The sequence below is a fragment of the Miniopterus natalensis genome, chromosome 2, assembly GCF_054644295.1.
Source record: "Miniopterus natalensis isolate mMinNat1 chromosome 2, mMinNat1.hap1, whole genome shotgun sequence".
Classification (NCBI taxonomy): domain Eukaryota; kingdom Metazoa; phylum Chordata; class Mammalia; order Chiroptera; family Miniopteridae; genus Miniopterus; species Miniopterus natalensis.
In genome coordinates, this window is record NC_142082.1 from 157,407,398 (window position 1) to 157,427,417 (window position 20,020).

At 36.3% G+C, this 20,020-nt stretch overlaps 1 protein-coding gene across 7 annotated transcripts in view; it reads left to right on the forward strand.

The window, feature by feature from the left end:
* Nucleotides 1–20,020, forward strand: part of SOX5 (SRY-box transcription factor 5) — an 898,547-nt gene that overhangs the window by 758,875 nt on the left and 119,652 nt on the right. For 5 of the 7 annotated variants that reach the window (XM_016197392.2, XM_087814757.1, XM_016197390.2 and 2 more), the window contains one exon: nt 15,304–15,427. In XM_016197392.2, coding sequence (XP_016052878.1) covers nt 15,304–15,427 — 124 coding nt within the window. The remainder of the gene's footprint in view (nt 1–15,303; nt 15,428–20,020) is intronic. The other 2 variants (XM_016197391.2, XM_016197396.2) reach the window with 1 other exon arrangement.

Here is a 20,020-nt window from a genome sequence, read left to right on the forward strand (position 1 = left end):
CCATCCCATGCCCATGCTGTGGTTGCATTTGGAGGAGATGTTTGAATGATATTTTTGGTTATGTTTGCAGAAATGTTGCCGTAAGGGCTTTTTCCCACCTATATAACATTTTTCATCCCTGACTCAGTTCACTGTGCATGCTGTAAACCAACAAATCCCCCTACATTGGCCGTTCACACCAATCTAGCACCTGCTAGCTGAAAACCCGAAACGATGCACTGGGAAAAGTTTGAATAGAAGAAATGTAAGCTGTATAATCAGTGATTTTTTTAAACAAAATAAGAATAATGTTCAGCCTGGCTGGCATGGCTCAGCGGTTGAGCGTCGACCTAGGATCCAGGAGATCGGGGTTCGATTCCCGGTCAGGGCACAGGCCCGGGCTGCGGGCTCGATCCCCAGTCGGGGGCGTGCAGGAGGCAGCCGATCAATGACTCTCTCATCACTGATGTTTCTCTCTCCTTCTCCCTTCCTCTCTCTGAAATCAATAAAGACACATTAAAAAAAAAAAAAAAAAGCATAATGTTCAGAGTGTAAGGATGCAACTATTTACGTGACTTTTCTTAGTTAAGAGCTTATATATTTTTAATACATGCAAGGTTGTGTCTACAAAGTAAGCTTTGTGTTCTACAGGTGTTTCCATACCTTTCAGTCCCATTGTTTTACACATCGCTGATAACTGCGTAGCCAATAGTTCAAGTGTATTTAATGGCACATAATGTCTCACATTTGCACTTATTTCCTAAACTTTTTTTACATGTGTATTTGCAATTTTATCATAAATAATACCTAACCACATTCCTGGGGCTGTTTCAGTAAAAACACATCAGAGTTCTCATTTCTCTCAGCTCCCGAGAAATAACAAAGTTGCACAACACCTGTTAGCATAATTGACACTGAAACTGGGGTCTGAGGGAGGTAAGGACTGGGTGATAAAAAACGGCATCAGGATATTTTCTTAAGGAAAAATCTTGAATCCTGAGTGAAAGTGCAATAAAACCTGTGATTCACCATCTAAATGGAATGTTTTAATAAACTGGTTACTATTATAGGAAGAAAAGAAGCTAAAACATGAGTAGACTTTTCTAATAGTAAATAGCTCTCTAAATAGTCATTGAGCTGGGTAGTGCAGATACCAGTATGAGTTGGCTGTGTCCTGCCCTTAAGGCATCTTGGCCATGGAGACAGACACAAATAATTTCAACCTAGCGGGATAATTATATGAACGCAGACAGCAGAAAGAAACAATGTTGACCTCAGCGTGCACACTCTTAACTTAGGAGTTTAGCATCTCTCTTCCAATTGCTTGGAACACTTTTCCCCAGATAACTCAGAGGCTTATGTCTCACTTCTTCCAGCTCTTTGTTTATGTCAGTGTATCATTGATTCCATATTTAAAGCTGTAACTGCCACTCCAGCCTTCTTTTCCCTCTGCCCTCGCTCTAATTTCTCAATAGTTCTTGTCTGTTTTAGTCATTGCAGTATTTCTCCAGACTAACTGTACCTAGCAGAAAGTAGGTGCTCAATACATGAATTAATATAATTTGCTTGGAGAGTTGGAATAGCCTTCACAAGGGCAGTGTTACTTGACTAAGCTTGGGCTTGAGGAAAAAGCAGTTCCTGTGTCTAAGATGAAGTTTTCGGCTACACCTCCTGGTCTCCAATGGCAGAATAAGTTAAAGAATAAAAAGTCTCTTGTCCAGAAAGAATCATAAATCCAATGAGGAATCCTAAACTAACACAGGCAAAAAATAGAAAATAGTAAAGTGTTTCATAATCCAGTGCTCATTGCATAGAATAAATACTAGTGCTGTAGGATATTTCGGCAAGAAAGAAAACTTAGAAAGGTCAAAGAAATTGGTAATGATTTCAGGAAACTCTGAAGTAAATGTTAATATTATGTACTATTTATGAAAATCAGAGTGAAGATTTTACATTTTATTTTCAATCATTCTTTAGTCAAACATCAAAGAGTTTTATTCTATTTTCTACCAACATAGGCAACAAAGATAATTTAAAATCTTTAGGATAGGGTCTATCAAGCAATTAACACAAGATGGCAATTCTCATGTTAAATATCTTTTTATTATATGCCAGGCATCATGATGTTCTGTTGTGTTTCTATTTTTCTGATCAATTTTTAGATTATTAAACTAATATGTGTACACATTGAAAATTTAAAAAACATTTTGTACAAGAAACATAAAAGATATAAAATATAATATAAAGGTGAAAATGATACCCTTGTTATAAAAAATCTCTTAAAATATAATAGAATTTATCTTTTGAAGATAATTTAAATGTGATCCTATTTTACACTGAGAAAATATACGGGAATTAATTTTATCACAATGTTTTTATATTCCCTATATAAATCAGTATTTTTATTTGAGACAAATTATTTTAGTTTTGTTTTATAATTTTTAAGAAGAGTCAAAGAATTTAAGATCTAGACTTGTTTTGGCTAGCAACATGATCATGTGTGAGTCTACATATTATCTGTTTTCCTGTCAGTTTTCCTCACTAATAAAATAAGAAATGACACCTGACCTATTGATCTCTATTAGTTGGATAAAGTATAAATGAACTAATGTTGTGCAAGGGTTTTATAAGAATACAAAACATTATTCTAATATGAGACATGACTCTCTCAAAGCACATTCCTGCTTCTGGCAGTCAGAAAGTTATATTTTTAAGGCGGTCTTAGTCTTTTATTTTTAATTTCTTTTTTGCTTTGGTTATATTTTTAAATTGATTTATAGTTCACATAACATAAATTTTATCCTTTTAAAGTATACAATTCAGTGGGGTTTTATTAGTATATTCACACTGTTTTGTAACCTTCAGCACTGATTCCAGACCATTTTCATCACTTCAAAAAGAAATCCTGCACCTATGAGCAGTCACTCCTATTTCAACTCTCCCCACAAAATATTTTTTTCAAGTTTAATATTTTAAAGAACTTATGTTGAACTGAGACTTATAATGAATGAGAAAAAATCACTAATCAACTATAAGCCATTGATCAAAACATCATATATCAGAAACCAATAAATAAAGAATTTTATTTAATTTCTAATCATGGGCTCCAGAGAAATATAATTGAAACATACATTGTATTTCATGTTTACCAGTATATTTTATGTTGTCTTTTATTTGTGTATAAATGACAGTGGAGATAGTAATGCATGATATAAAATAAGATTGTACTACTATTTACAAGGCCTGATTTTGTTCATGTGAACAAAGAACCATGCAGCCTCAAGTGAACCAGGCTGTTTGCTGTCAAGAACCATGATAAGCAATACAAGTAGTCTCACGCATTTGAGGAAACAAATAGAATCGCCTTATAAAGAATGACTTTGGTTTTATCAAGTAACAGCTATCAAGCTAGGTAAAATATTGCCTTTAAGAAACAGATGACAGCAATTCTAAATAATGCATTGTTTGAGATACTTTAATCATTGTGTTTTTAAACTCTGTCCTTTGGCTCAATTTTGCCAATAAAATAGCTGTATTTTTTCCATACTGTTTCACAATTGCTTCCTTACTTAACACCATATTTTTGCCACCCTTAAGTTAATGATTAGCAATTTTTAAAACAGTGTTTTTCCTTGAAGTCAGCCAATATGCTTTGTTTAAGCATATATTAGCCTTATAATAAATGTGTTCATTCTGGTTAACATGAGTTTACTATATATTCTTTTATATATTTTATAAGTAAGTATGCTTAAGTTATGACAATAAATAAAGGCTACTACTGGAAAAGAAGAATATTTAAGTCAACTTGCACAGTATTAAGAATGAAACTTCATTGCTTTCGTGTGACAGAGTCTTAATTCTGCATTATTTGAAAGTGGTTGTATCCTAGTAGCAGTGCCAACAATAAACACATCACACAAAAGTAAAAATGCAATAGTGAAATGAGCCATTGAAAGGAAGAGTCAGTGACCATATAATATTTCGGTTTCTATTATATCTAGTAGCAATCTGGTTAAAAAGAAGTGACAGTTGCCCTGAAGGAAATAAAGTGTAGGTATTATTGTAGCAGTAGTTCAGAAAGAAAATTGTGCTGTCTTGACTGGATTATTTCTCCTTGCAAACTATCTCCATCTCTTCTTGCCCTTTTTTATACAAATTGAGTTTGTACCATCTAAACTCATAGGGCCCAGGGGCCCTTTGGTGACAGGAAGGTGGGGGAAGAGGAAAGGGGGAATTAGAAAAAGAAAATGTGACAGGCAGTTTTGAAAAGAAAAGCAATTTTCCTTGTGGGTCTTTTCCTAAATAGGAGTTCTTCAATGCAATATTTCGCTTCCGCAGCGCAGTCAGTCAGAATCAAGCAAGTGCATGCTTGTGCTATTTTGTGGGGCTTGGCACTGACAGGTTTGATTTAGGAGGGGTGGCAATACAGGGGGATCAATGTGGGGAAGTCAGTATTTTGGCTGTATCAGCCCTGGAGGCAGAGTTAGCACTTGCACTGGGACAAAAGTATTTGTAGTCATCAGATAACTTTGCAGTCAGCTTCAATAGCATCACTCTTTTTTTTTCTACTTTTTTTTTTTTTTTTAATTTTGGCAGCCAAGCTCTTAGTAGAACCATCTGTCTTTCTATTAGTATTTTTGAGGCCTGTTTTGAAGCCACTTTGCTTGGCAAAGTCACTTTCATCCTTGGAAACGATTTTTTAAAAAAGTTCTGTGGCTTTTTGCCGAAGAACACTACTATGTAAAAAAATCCACATGGCTGTTCATTTTTGTTCTGAAAGAACATGGCTACTTTGTCTTTGTCTTGAATCAAATGAAATTAGAGGTGATACAGTTCCAATGTGACTGTTGGGAAGTGAGAGGCAGGGATTGCAATTTTAGCAGGGTTTTTATGTTTCAGTATGTCTCGGTGAGATTTTCTTTAGTCTTCCTAGTAGATTAATTGGAAGATAAATGGACTCCTTTATTTTTAATTTTAGTGTAGTTTTGTTTTTTTTCTAAAGACCATTGCATTGGGTAGGATAAACTGGCAAATTGACTTTCCATTGCATGAAATGAAAAATCACAGACTATTAGTGGTCATTGAAGATCCCATGCCTCTTCTTGTTAATGGTGGAGAGTCAGCTTTGCTATTCTGGTGCCTCCAGTTTGGGTAATTATATCCACCCACCTAAACCCCTCTTGTAATCTCATTTGGATATTATATTCTTCATTTTCTCAGAACTGCTGTGTAGTATCGCTGTGTGCTTCTAAACGGCTGCTGTGTTCCCCACCGAGGGGGGCTGATTTCAGTTGTAGGTGAACTGATCCCTAAAGATGTTATGTGCTTGAACACTGTGGTAGTCATCAAGATAAACGCTGGAGGAACATTTGAAGAGTTTTAGATTTTACGTTTTATTTGTAATTGTGCTGACTTAAATCATATAGCTGCCTTTCATTTTGACATTTGTGTATGTATTTTTTAAAAGTCTTCTGCCATAACGTCCCGTTTGTTTGAGCTCTCAAGCAAAGTGCTCCTTGAGATCATGGGAGTTTCTCTAGTCCTTTGATAAATTTTTCCTTCCAGGCCTCTCTTTCTGGGGTAAAGCCTAAAGCCCATTGTTCAAAAGTAGCTTCGATTTCCTCTTAACCTGTGCTTGCTGATCCCCCCTCCAATCCCCGTCTCTTCCCCAGCTTGAATGCTGGAATTCACCTTCTCTGATTCTCATCTACAGGGACCAGGTACTCTGAAGAAAAAAGAAAAGAAAAAAAGGAAAGACTCATAGTATAATAACTGATGTGGTGTCATTGCTAAGGCCTCAGTGTTTTTTATCACTCTACATAATCGTCCATCGTTCACTCTCTCACAATGACCATCCAGAACATCCTTACCTTTGCTGAACTCCCTTCCTCAATCCCAGTCTCTCTCATTTCAACATATGACCGTGCCTACATCGTGAGAAAATTTCTTCCATCAGGCCCGATCTTTCTTACCCTCTCCTTCCCCTAGCTGTGTATAAAACATACCTGCTTCTACCACTTATATAGGCCCGTTCCTCCGGGCCCAGGGGATGAGATGTCATTCTCATTCAAAACTAGTCTCTATACTCCTAACTTGCCTTTCAATCTCCTCTGAGATTTTGGTTCACCACTTACTTTCTCTCTTTCCAACATTTAAAATTTTCTATTTCTATTTATTCCTTTTAGCCAATACAGGTGCTCACAGCTCCGCTACCTAAACAAGCCCGGGCACCCCATGCAGCCGCTATGAACGCCTCCCGCCTTCCCACCAGCCCTCCCGAGGACCGTCTGCATCTGCTTTCTCCCTGGCCCTGCTTGTCGCTCAGCCCTCAGCCTTTCGCAGCCTGACTTCTACCCTCTGTTCCAATGGGATTGATGTTAGAATCATCACTACCTTCTAATTAACAATTCCAGCAGATTTCTTTTTGTATCTAAAGTAACTTCCTGCTACATTTTTACTATTAGTCACTCCCTCAATCTTGAAAGCCCACTGGTTTTGTGACACTTATAATCATGATTTTTCTTTCTTCATATCTAGCTTCCCTGCTCAGAGACTCTTCCTCTGTACTTTGTTGAATGATTTTTGTGACCCAGATGATTTGACCTGTTTCTTCTCTTTGTCGTTCAGAACCCCTCTAGATTATCTGGTGCACTCATCAATGAACGACTCCCCAAACCATAGCCTCTAAAGATCTCTTCCCTAGCTTCAGACTGGGGTATCTGTCCACTGGTGGCATAAATCCAATGGAACATTATTTAGGCACCTCAAACACATGACATCCAAAACCAAATTCATTATCTTCCCATGAAAGCTATCACCACCCCTCTATGTTTTTTAAAAAATGTGAACTTGTATAAATAGTTACATAAACTAGACACCTGAGAGTGATCTTTGAGCCTGTCCTTTCCTTCACCTCCAGGTTTTCAATACACATGCACACACTCACACACACACACGCATACACGAGTAGGAAAAAGTAGGTTTATAGTTGTGAGTACTTGAAACAGAGTTTATTCTTGTGTCATTATTTCTTAATTGTATTATTCATTTGTATTATAACTGTAAACCCCTGTATTATATGTACAGAGATTTTTCACATACCCTCACATGTGTAGCCTCCATCATCAGTGCTCCAGATATTTTCCGTAAATATATTTTTGGCTTTTTCTTCTCATTCATAACCATTCTATTACAGATCAAGCCCTCATAATCTATGGCCTAGTTAACGGTATTAACCTCCTACCTGGTCTCTATGCCCCGCCTCTCAGGCGTCTTCTCCATATACTCATGGCAATATTCTACCTAAGCTACTTTAAATCTCTCAGGGGTTCCCCAGAGCTGCAGGGGGAATCTCAATTTCTCATGCTGCTACACACACTGATTCAGCAGACTTTCTCACCACTGGTTCCCTCCTACCTGTTTGGCTGTTCTAGACTGTTGCTGGTGTCCCCCGCACGTGATAATTTTTCTTGTCCCTGTTCGTTTGCTCATGCCTTTCTCACACTCCCATCTCTTTGCCTGACTAACTCCTACTTGTCTATCCATCCCTACATCTGCTGCACCTATCTCCATGAGGCCTGCCTTGACTTCTGGCTATGTTAGGAGTCTCTTGTCTGTGCTTCCACAGCATGTTGTACAAGGCTATTTTGTTGAATTAACAGCAGTGTGGCTGTCCATTTTCCCCACCAGACTTAGCTCCTAGGGAGAAGGCATAGTATGTGAATCTATTTTTGTATCTCTAGTTTCCAAAAAAGTGCATACCCTGCTTGGTAAAAGTGTTGATTGAGTGAATAAAAAAAACCAGACCCATGCAATTGGAAGGTAAATTAATAGTCCTAAATACCTATTTAATGGTTTTGCAATAGAATATTTACATAAAACATAAAAATTTAGCTAGGAATAATTGATAAGTATTTACTTGGTTTTTTATAAGTGTGATAATATGTTTGGTTTGTGGTGGATTCTTAAGATTTTGCAGGGCAAGTCTACATGCAGCATCTAAGTGGTAGAATTATAAAACGTGTTGAAACATAATATTTCATCCTGAAGTTAAAAAATATAGGAGGTAGCCTCTTAAATTTCAGTAAGTTATTCTAACTTGTGAATAACTTGCCCCTAATAAAAAAACAAAAACAAAAACCTAAAATTTTGTGACAAGAAACTTAATTACAAATGTCACACATTTTAAATCTTAAGTGGGAGCTTAAATGGGATTTCATCCATTAAGTGAAAGGAAATAAATGAAATTAATCGTGAACAGGATTTGGAAATTTTCAAAACTGGCAAATATGTAAGAATGAATAACTAACTCTATAACAAAATTAGTTTTAGAATTTATCCAGAAAACATTATACTGTTTTGATTTAATGTCTCCTTTTCTCCCAAAGAGTGGCTAAATTTTCAGCAGCAATGAACTGAACATTAATTAAGATGTAGTAATAATACAGTTAGTGCTCATTATTTTCACAATTTATATTCTATAAAGTTGCCATGAACACTGAGTTCATGAATACTGAACAGTTGCCCCCAGGGAGATACAGAGTTAAGTTCCCGAGAGCCTTTGGTCACACCATTTTCATCAACTGATCAAAACATAACCTTATTTTATATATGTTTCTGTTTAAAGACTCTTCATTTTTATTATTTATACTAAATGCTTTTTATTTATTTTAATTTTATTTTTCATTTACAATTGACATACATTATTATATCAGTTTCAGGTGTACACCTCAGTGATTAAACATTACATAACTTACTAAGTGATCATCCTGATAAATCTTGTACCAATCTGATACCATACATAGTTATTACAACATTATTGACTATATTCCTTCCCTATGTTATACTTTACATCCCTGTGACTATTTTGTATCAACCAATTTATACTTCTTAATACCTTCACCTTTTTTTGCCCATCCCCTCAAAACTCCTTCTTTCTGGCAACCATCAAAAGTTCCTCTGTACCTATGAATCTGTTTCTGTTCTGCTTGTTTATTTTATTTTTTAGATTCAATTATTGATAGATATGTATTTATTGCCATTTTATTGTTTATATTTTTTATCTTGTTTTTTTTCTTCTTCTTAAAGAAGACCCTTTAACATTTCATATAATACTGCTTTGGTGGTGATGAACTCCTTTAGCTTTTTCTTATCTGGGAAGCTCTTTATCTGTCCTCAATTCTAAATGATAGCTTTGCAATCTTGATTGTAGGTCCTTGCTTTTCATCACTTTGAATATTTCTTGCCAATCCCTTCTGGCTGCAAAGTTTCTGTTGCAAAATAAGCTGACAGTCTTATGGGCGCTCCCTTGTAGGTAACTAACTGCTTTTCTCTTGCTGCTTTTAAAATTCTCTTTTTGTCTTTAAACTTGTACATTTTAATCATTGTGTGTCTTGATGTGGGCCTTTTTGGGTTTATCTTGTTTGAGACTTTCTGCACTTTCTGGACTTGTATGTTTATTTCCTTCACCAAGTTAGGGACATTTTCTGTCATTATTTTTTCAAATAGTTTGCTGTTTCCAGTGGCTTTTCCACACAAATGTCCTGCCTTAGCTCATGCTTCAGATTTTCCTAAAACCTCTCAAACAAACAGCATCTGGCCTCAATATGCTCCATACCTCTCACTAAGTGGCCCCAGGCCCAGCACTAGCAGCAGCCAGCCTTGGTTCACAGCTTGGCCTCTGCCTGGGCACCTCCAAGCCCAGCACAAGTAGCAGTCATCTGCAGAATGCTTTGTAGCTCATGCTGGGTAGTCCTGGGCAGAACACAAGTGGTGGCTGACCTTGGCCTATACTTCCTAAGAGGCCCCAGAGCCAGTATACCCAGTGGACAGCTTCAGACTATATTGAAGTACCACCACCCAACCACTTTTACAAGTGACACATTCAAGGGGAGGACTCAGCGGGCACCAGAACCCTGCAGAAGAAAGTCCTGCTTTGTGGGGTGAATCCCTACACAGCTGACCCTCTACAGAGATCTGTGGTCACTGGTCACAGCCAGTCCTTGCAGCTGACTGGCCTGGGGGTAAATCCTTCCCATTGGCATACCAACAGCAATCAAGACTTAACTTCAAGAGGAGAGTGTACACAGCTGACACAGGGGGGCATACCTTGAGTGCCCAGTTTGGTGATTGGTGAGACTAGGCCACTGGACCCTACAGGACACTTACTACATTAGGCCACACTACCATGTCTGGGATATGTAGCAGCTCTACCTAATTCATATAAACAAACACCAGGAGGCTGCCAAAATGAGGAGACGGAGAAACGTCCCAATTTTTTTAAAAAAAGGCAAAACTCCAGAGAAAGAACAAAATGAAATGGAGATAAGCAATTTACTAGATGCAGAGTTCAAAACACTGGTCATAAGTATAGTCAATGAACTTAGTGAAGACCTCAACAGCATCAAAAAGGACCAGTCAAAAATGAAGGAAACACTGGCTGGAGTGGCTCAGTTGGTTGAGTGTTGTCCTGTGCACTGAAAGGTCGTCCATCTGATTCCTGGTCAGGGCACATGCCCAGGTATGGGTATGATCCCCAGTCGGGGTGCATGCAGGAAGCAACTGATCAATGTTTCTTTCTTTCTGTCTCCCATCCTCTCTCTAAAAGTCAATAAAAGCATATTTAAGAAAAAAAAAAGGCTACAAAAACTGAAATGAAGAATAATTTACAGTGAATCAACAGTAGAGTAGACGAAGCGAAAAATCAAATCAGTTATTTAGAGCACAAGGAAGCAAACACCACCCAATCAGAATAGCAAAAGGAGAAATGATTCTAAATCCATTTTAAACAGCGAATCACCAACAAGATTTACTGCTACTTTGCACAAGTCTGTGAGTGACTGCAAAAGCACAAGTAAAAGTAAATTTTGTGGGAGTACAAGTAAATTTTAATGAGAAGGCAACTTTGCAAATACAAAATCCCACTTAATGAGATCAACTGTATTTTGACATGAGTTGCTTGTTGCATGTGCAATTTAACCATACATTTTGGATTATATTTATTTTACTATTCACTTTATTCTCAATACTAGTACAGTGCTCTATCATCTGTTCTGTGATATTCTAATGAAAACATATTCTATGTATGTTCTATGATAGTCTATGAAATTAGGCTTATTTTCTGTTTTAATTCCTTTGTGTCCCTTGTAGGTCCTTTGGCCCCTCTCCTCTCCCTTCTACATTTTCCACTGTGTGAAAGAGTACCAGATTAAGAGTTAGACATAGTTTCAGTGTTAACTTCGCTCTTACCTAAATGTGAGATCTTAATTTTTATTTCCTTATTAGCACATAATTGTGTTGTGCCAGATAATCTATGATCTTTCTCAGCCTTAAAACTCTATTATTCTATATATGAAGATCTTGAAAAATGTATGCATTAAAACAAATTATAATACTAGCACAACATTTATTTCAATAATTATTATAAGACAAAAGTTGAGAATACACACCTTTATTAAAGCCCTGGAATTCATTGCAATTTATTATTTAAAATACTAAAATTTTTAGCTGAAAAGATATTTTAAATTATTAGACTACAAATGAATTACCCGATAAAAACTGTCATAGACAAATAGAGACTTAATATACACACAACAACCAGTTAAACAATATAACAAGAAAACATTCACTTTACAATAGCAATAAAAATATTTAAGAAAAATAAAGTCTTAAAAATAAAATTACCTAGAAAACTATGAGAATTATATGAAGCTAAGAAGATTTAAATAAATTGAGAGATATAACTTGCTATTAGCCATAAAGCCATCAAGTTAATGAATTCAAATAAAAATTTCATATCCTAAAATTAATGTGGAAAAATAAATGTCAAAAAAGCCAGGGTATATTTGAAAAAGAAAATAATAATGACAGAGTACTAACTTTTATTAAAACATACTGCAAAGCTATAATAATTAAAACATGTTACTAGAACATAATAGGCACTCATAACTGTTCATTACAGAAGTACATAATCAATTTTGAATATTTCTGGATTACCTTTTATTTCTTCATGCATGCATGATTCCAAGAGTCATGGATAATGTATAAGACCATTTTGCTGTAGCTTAAGAATAGGAACATGAAGCAGTTGGAACTTGATTCTTCTTGCTGAAATGGAATTCCTTTGTGGTCATTAAGTCACTTTTTTGTCCATATGCATTTCCTGGACATTTGGAGTTGGTTCATGAAGATATCATTAGGAAGATGGGACTGTATAATTCATTCTTCTCCTTTATTTATGAATTATCAATACATATAATAGTTTTGCCTGTTCTCAGCTCTGAAGGTAAAATAATAAAGTTACCACCTCTTTCCCTATTAAGCTCCTAGGTTAGAAGGGAAACTCGCGTTATACAAGTAATGATTATTCAATACAGTAGGATTACATTAGCTTTATGAAGTTAAAAGAAGTAACAGTTTTTTCCTGCCTGAAAACTGGCACCATAAGAAAGAAGTGCCTCACAGGCAAAGACATTATGTAGGTCTCAGAAACCTTTGAAAAATAAGTAGAATTTTGCCAAGAAGTAAAGGAAAAGACAAATCACTCAAGACAGAGAAGAAAATACGTTTGAATGCAATCGGGCAGGGAAAAGCACCGAGTGTGCAGGGAACTCTTCACGATTCACTGAGGCCAGAGTGCGGGATGTCGGAACGAGGGCAGCAGGAGTGGCTGGGCAGATAGATGGGGCACAGACTGTGGAAACGAGAATACTAGGCTGAGGGATTCGGGTATTATTTTCTAGGTAAAAGCAAACCATCAAGAGTTGTTTTTGTGTGTGTGTGTGTGTGTTTGTTTTTTTGCAAAAGGGGCATGTAAAATACAGATACAAGACACATTTGGGAGGAATTCTGTGAGGAATATAGCTTAATATCTGATTTATCCTGTGGGCACCAGAACCTGTAAAAGCCAGGCAGCGTCCTCTTTTTAACTACTTATGTATGTGAAGGTGCTTTGTAACTCAAGGCAAAAATGAAGACAGGAAGATGTGTTGACAGTTACTGAAAGCAGTCTTTAAGGCGGTACTTCTCAAGCCTGGATGCACGTTGAAGTCATCAGGGGAACTGTAAAAAATGCTGATGGCTGGGTCTCACCCCTCATTCAGATTTAATTGGTCTGGGAAGCAGTCTGAGCACTGAGAGTTTTTCAGAGCTTGCCCAGTGATACAAATATACATTCAAGTTTGAGAATGACTGCCCTAAAGTGTTGTTTCGGCAATTCTAGGAGTTATTTTCTCATATTTGTATGTTTCATTTTAAATTTCTTTCTCCTTTGCTCTCAAATTCTTTTAAAATTATGATAGATACATCTTATAATCTATGTTGTCTTAGAAAGGAAGAGAACTGCTATATAAAGTAGAACTTACCAACAACGAAATATAAAGGATATACGGTAGCCGGTGATCTCCTTAACCAGTGTGGCAGGCTTCCTGTTGGTCTCTGCGTGTAATTCTTGTCGGTGTCCTCTGCTTACACGGAAAGAGCCCCCATACTGTTTTGCCTTCCAATGTCTACCTCTTGTTTTAGGCCACTTATTCCTACACACTTGCTCAGTATTCAGTCTCTAAGTTTTTGTCTTTTATCAATTGTTTTTCATTAGTTTCTACATAAAGTTTATCTTTTCTCCAGGCTATTAAAAAAAATACTGGCTGTCGTGGTACAACCTTCCTTTCTAACCTTAAGACACTTTTTGTTTTCCTGGTGTCATTCCCTTTTAGTTTTTCTAAAAATATACGAGAGTGGTAGGTTTAAAATTCTATTGGCTAAAAGAAATGCTTTTTAATTTGGAGTCATTGCCGAAAGCAGATTTCTCTCCCTTCTTCTCTCACTCCCTCTGTCCCTCTCCCATTCTCTCCCCCATCTCTTCCCTCTCTCTCTTACTTCCCACCCCCAAAAGGACACTCACCAGGCTAAAATCTCAGAAATAGCTCAGAGGTTTACTATGAAAGATGAAGGAGAAACTGAAGGTGGACTTTTAAAGTGAGAAATTATGAGAAATCTAAGAATCGTAACTGCCCAAGAGTGTGCAGCACTGTGGGAGAAAGGAAAACGCGTGTTGTCTGAGACATATCTCAGAGTTGCTGTTAGCATTAGCAAATGGATGAGTTTGTAATATTTTGTATATTTGTTTTACTTTTTACTGTTCTTCCCACTGTAATGTAAGCTCCATGGGCATAGGATCTTGGCTTTCTTGTTCACTGTTATAACCCTACTGCCTAGCTCATTTTCTTCCACATAGTAGGTGTTTATCAAATATTTTCCAAGTAACTGAATTACCATGGAAATTAAGTGAAAATAAAGTGTCAGATATGTGATTTTCATCACGATCCTAACTTCTCATTCACATATTCAGTGACAAACACTAACAAAGAATCATGTTCGTCAGGGAGATCTTGCTTAAATATTTGGAAAAAAATATCCTAGGTACTTTATTTAATGACAACCTCTGCATTAGTCACTAATGTGACATAGCTGCAGAAATGACAGCATTAGGCCTGGAAATTCTTGCTCAGTTTGAAGAAGACAGTTTTCCATTGTGCTGTATTGTTCATTTGCTGATGTGAAATCTGTATTCTGCATTATACCGGCTAATTAAGGCGTAGTCCAAAGACGGCAACCAAAGCTATGTCATTTGATGAGTGGTTTAAAGCCTGAAAAATGATAGATGAAGAGAAAAGTACAGTACAGAGCGGGATTCGAGGGACTGGATTCTACACCTAGTTTTGACTATCCCATTCCATGGCCATGGACAATTAACTTGCCTTTTGGCCCCAGTTACCTCTTCTGTAAGGAAAGGGAAAGTCTTACTTACTCTCTAAGTTTCCTTCCAGCTATTTTATTCAAGAATTATAAAATTTCAAAATTAGGTGTCAACGTGAGAATTATCTTCAAGTAACGAAGGGCGGTTTCACATATAAAATGACACTAGTTTAGTTGGTGTTGTTTTCGAAAATAGAAATACTCCTAACTGGCAGGATTTTACATAAAGGGGTTTTAGTCTAACCTAAGGGGTAGTTTTTTAACCATTTTATTAATGCAGTGAGAAGAAGGCGTATTGTGTAATGTAGCGATGCTTCATCACTGTCATGGATACCATGCATGGAAAGGACTCATCAGGGTAGAAAGTGAACTTGATAACACCTCTCAATTATTATGTGTTTTGATTCTCCTAAGGTAGTAGTCCCTAAGCATGACTTCAAGCCAGTGTTCTCACAAGCTTGTATGCCAGGATATTGAATTCCATAAAGGATTTTCTTCTGTCCTAACAAGGAGGGTAGGAAGCGTGGGGCACCACAACTTCTTCTCTTTGATCCACTTTATCATGTTCAGCAGGTTCAAGGTCAGCTGCCGCCATTGATGATTCCCGTATTCCCTCCTGATCAGCGGACACTGGCTGCAGCTGCCCAGCAAGGATTCCTCCTTCCTCCAGGCTTCAGCTACAAGGCTGGATGCAGTGAGTACCACTGAGTTTCCATTTGGGAGAGGGTGGAGGGGATGGCGTTAAATTAGGCGGTTTCGCATTTCTGCCACACCAAAAAATGAGATCACCCTACAGCATTTTTATTTTAAAGAGGAAACGCATAGAAAGTATTGAAAAGGACTTATGTTGGTATTTAAAAGAGCTTAGATGATTTCTATGCTGCTGAAGCCAGTATTTACTCTTTAGAATTCAGTTTCGTAACTTCTCTCTCCAGTGTATTCATAAAATATGAATACTATGGTTTTCAGGTTCAATTAATTTTTGCATAGATAAGCTAGGACTATGCTTTCCAATAAATTTCCATTGCTTTTTAAAGATAAACCCAAGGTCCCTAATGTGAATTAGTTGTAGTTGGCCTTCCGTTATCTGTCTCCACCCTATGTTTACAGCCTAATTTTCCCCTAGTCTTCCTTTAGTTCTCAGACCAAACTCTTTCTTAACTCTGGGCTGGGATTGGCCGAGTTCACTCTCTCTGATATTCGGAACCTCTTTCAACTCAGACCAGGGAGAGCCTGACTGCTAGATCTCTTTCACCTGGTTCCTTTGGATCCTGTATACAGGAATGGGGAAGAGCAGGTTTACAATTGTATTGTGTAATATGCAATAATTAATAATAAATAATAATACAAGCAAAAACTCGCACACTCACAATTGTAAACCTGCTTTTGCCCACCCCTGTATTTTCTTTCACTTCAATTGGAAGCTCTAGGAGGGCAGGTGCTGATTCTGTCTTATTTATTGTTCTATCTAAATTTTTAGTACCACATTCAACTATTTGTTGAATAAATATATGAATAATGAATGAGTACTCATTGAAAACAATGCAAGGGCATTTGTGCTTTAAGTGTTGAGTTACCAAGATAACTGTTTATATTGCTTATTAACTTTAGATGCCTGTCATTTTGACTCTTTTCTTTTTTTACCAAAACTGAAATTGTACGTTATTAGTTTTGAAAAGAATCTAATACTTCATTTTAAAAATTTTATGTAGCCAAAATGCCAACTATAATGTGTTAAATGAAAATAGTAACAAACTCCAAAAATGGGCTAAACTAATAAGCTAACTACCTTCTAAAACATCATTACCATGGCTAGAAAGAGTACAGGGAAAGCAAGTTTATTGAAATATTTCCATTGATAAAAGTAGACCACCACTGAAAACAGTTAGTGAAATAATATCACTTTAGATATTTATGTAGAATATCATTTTGTAAATAACAGTAGATTTTGGTTCATTTACATGCTAATAAATTGTCTCATTAACATCTTGCTATGCTTCAGTATTTATTACATTTGCAAAACTCTATCCAACATTAATAAAAATCAGATCTAAGTTTCCTGTTAAATGATGTTTTGAATTTTCGTATTTACCATTCTTTCCAGTCTTTAAATCTTTCTGTATACAATATTGAAGAAATGGAATATAATTTTTTCAAATATACAAAGTCATTTGGGATGAGTAATGGCAACTATGAAGTCTAGGTAAAAAGTGAACTGAACTCAGGACTATAAAAATTCACACTTTTATGTTACTTTACCCTTTGTGGGTTTTACACAGAGTTGGCACATTTTTTTCCTTGACTTTGGTTTCCTTTGTTTTAAGATGATGCTCTCACTCTGAATCCTTAAGTCATTCATTTAATATTATTTGCAACATCCTTCTATCTTTGTAGATCAAATCACCCAGAAATGCCAACTTTGAAATAAATAATTAGGGGTTATATTTATGTTTTAAATATTTAAACTCTTAAGAATAACTTAAATTCTATTGCTGCACTAAATTCTGAGATTTTAATCATAAAAGAATTTTGTGCTTTGTTTTGTTTCCACTTTCATAAGGAATTACTATTCTCATTAAACAAATGTTGCCAATGTAGTTTTGGTAACCTTGGTTACTAAAATGAAAAAGGACACTGAAAAATCATCCGTCGCCTCAGACCGCACCTGCAATATGTACATATAGACTAGTTCTGTTTCCCAAAAAGAAATTTTTAAAGCAACTATAGAAACAAGTCCCATTAGCAAATATTGTGCTGAAGAGAAAACCACATTGAGTATGAACAATAACATAACTGTAGGCTTGGAAAAGGTCAAGAACACCTCAGCCTCACTCCCATTTGACAGAGCTGGCATACTAAATGTGTTCAGTGGGAATGTGTGTGGCATGCAGACATTTTTCCTTTGCTAAAATGGTGAGTGTATTAACCGTTTCACGTTCACACCTGCAGTGCTAAAAGTTCTAAAACAATACCACTCCTTTTGCAACCTTGGAAATAAAATAGAATAAAGTCATTACAGTTCTTGGCAAGCTTGCAATTAGCATCATGCCAAACTCTAAAACTAAGAAGCCAGCAGCAGAAGAAAGTGCCACCCCTTGTTGACACCCTGGCACTTCGAGTCAGTTTGATTGAGGAGCTGGGTGGAAGAGATGAATAGTGCAGACTACTTCCTACCTAATCACATTGTGGGAAAGAAGTGGAGGTGGGGAGAGAAACAGATCCTAACATCTCTCTTCAACGGGCCGTCGTTTTTATTCCTCTCATAATTGTCAACCATAGGTGACTTCTCTGGTTGTCAGTTATTTTGAGTGATAGTAGTAGTTGTCAATGAAGGAGACTGACTGATCCATCTTGTTTTGAATGTCAAGTAAATATGACAAATAAACTATTTGTTGGTATCAAAAACTCAAATGCTTGTCATCAATCCATTCATAGAAAGTATTGACGATAAATTTTCCTGTATAGACTATGTTTGCTTGATAAAATAAATAGAATAAAAACCTATGGAACTACACAACAAAAGCTAAAATGTTCTCAACATGGAAAAAAGAAAATAAAATTACAGGTTGGGTGACCAAACCATCATACATTTAGTGAACATCTGTTTCTCAAAGAAAGAAGCTTTTTGTTGGACATAAATATATTTCCCTTTAAGAAATATAATGGTAGAATCAGGTTTGGAATGGATACCTACAAAATGTAGCTGCACATCATTAAACAATGTAAGAATAAAAATCCCAGTTTTAAATTATATTTATGGGTACTAGCTCATTTTAATCAGAAAACAATCATTATAGTCCTGAATAAATTAAAAAATCTAAATACTGCCTAGCTGGTGTGGCTAAGTGGTTGAGCATTGACCTAGGAACCAGGAGGTCCTGGTTTGATTCCCGGTCAGGGCACATGTCCAGATTGTGGGCTCGATGCTCAACAGGGGTGTGCAGGAGGCAGCCGATCAATGACTTTCTCTCATCATTGGTGCTTCTGTTTCTCTCTCCCTCTCTCTTTCTATCTCTGAAATCAATAAAAAAATATATTTAAAAAATCTAAATACCTAAGGCTCCAATTCTGAATTATAAAATAAATGGATGTTCAAATAAATTGGTTCAAGTACACTTTGACTGGTGGAAGAGTCTGTTGGAAGTATGAGTGGAATCCTAAACTCTTAACTAAGGACTTCAACCTGTGAGCTACGAAGGTTGTATTGGGTAGATATTTTTGAAATTAAATATACATACCTTTTATACCTGCAGAACAACTTTTTGTTGTTAGGAAAATACCTCTTTTGTATTTGCTTATTATAGAAAAAATGTACCAAACTTTAAAATATTTTTTGAATGTTGGTTTTAGCCTGATATTTTAGACTTATGAGAGAAACTTGTGAGATAAAGTGATTAAAAGTCATACATTTGGTCCATACCAATTTCTCTAACACCAACTTCGAGTTCCCTTTCCCCAGCACACAGCTTCCTCTGTCCTACTCTTAGGTTAAGTGCTACTCCTTCAGAGCGCATGTTTTACAGGCAGAAAGGAGAGAAATAGGTGCTTCTCTTCTTACTAATGACTATAGTCCTCTGCCCCTCTGCTTTCTGTTTTGGTATATAATTTCTAATCATATAATTCTAATAGATACTTTAGAAATTTTTGACATGAAGACATTTTATGTGGAAGTAAAAAAAAATCTATAGGCAGGCAAAATCTAATAAAATAATCCATTTTCTATATCCCATATTAAACAAACAGTTATAAAAGAGTTTGCTTGATAGTTTTGTCCAAACTGTCCAATTGAACATGTCACATAGTTGCACATCTAAGGCCTTTAGCCGTAGATGGGCATGTGCCTGGTGCGATGGTTTCCAAGCTGTGTGCCAAGGCTCTAGGGTGCTGTAGCTAATTCACAGGGCCATGCAGCATGTTTTAAAACTTCGAGGAAAATACAGAGACACTACAAAAGCTACCTTAGTTGTTTGGACCTTACTACTTAATAAAATGGAGCAGTTGGATATGTCTCTTGTCCTAAGGGTGTCATGAAAAATTACTGAGCCACTGGTGGTGCCTGAATCCAAGAAAGTTCAGGAACTTTTGGCCTAGCCTAGTATATATTCATTTTTAAAATGTTATGACCTTTTTTACTGGGAAGTTGTTGTTCAGCTATTATATTTCAACTACAGAACAGAATACGTATCAAAACAAAATTTATCTTGCACTTCCAGGGCTATGTACAATATTATATAGATAAGTAATTGATTGACTTGTCTATACCAATTGATTCCTGTGTCTATATGAC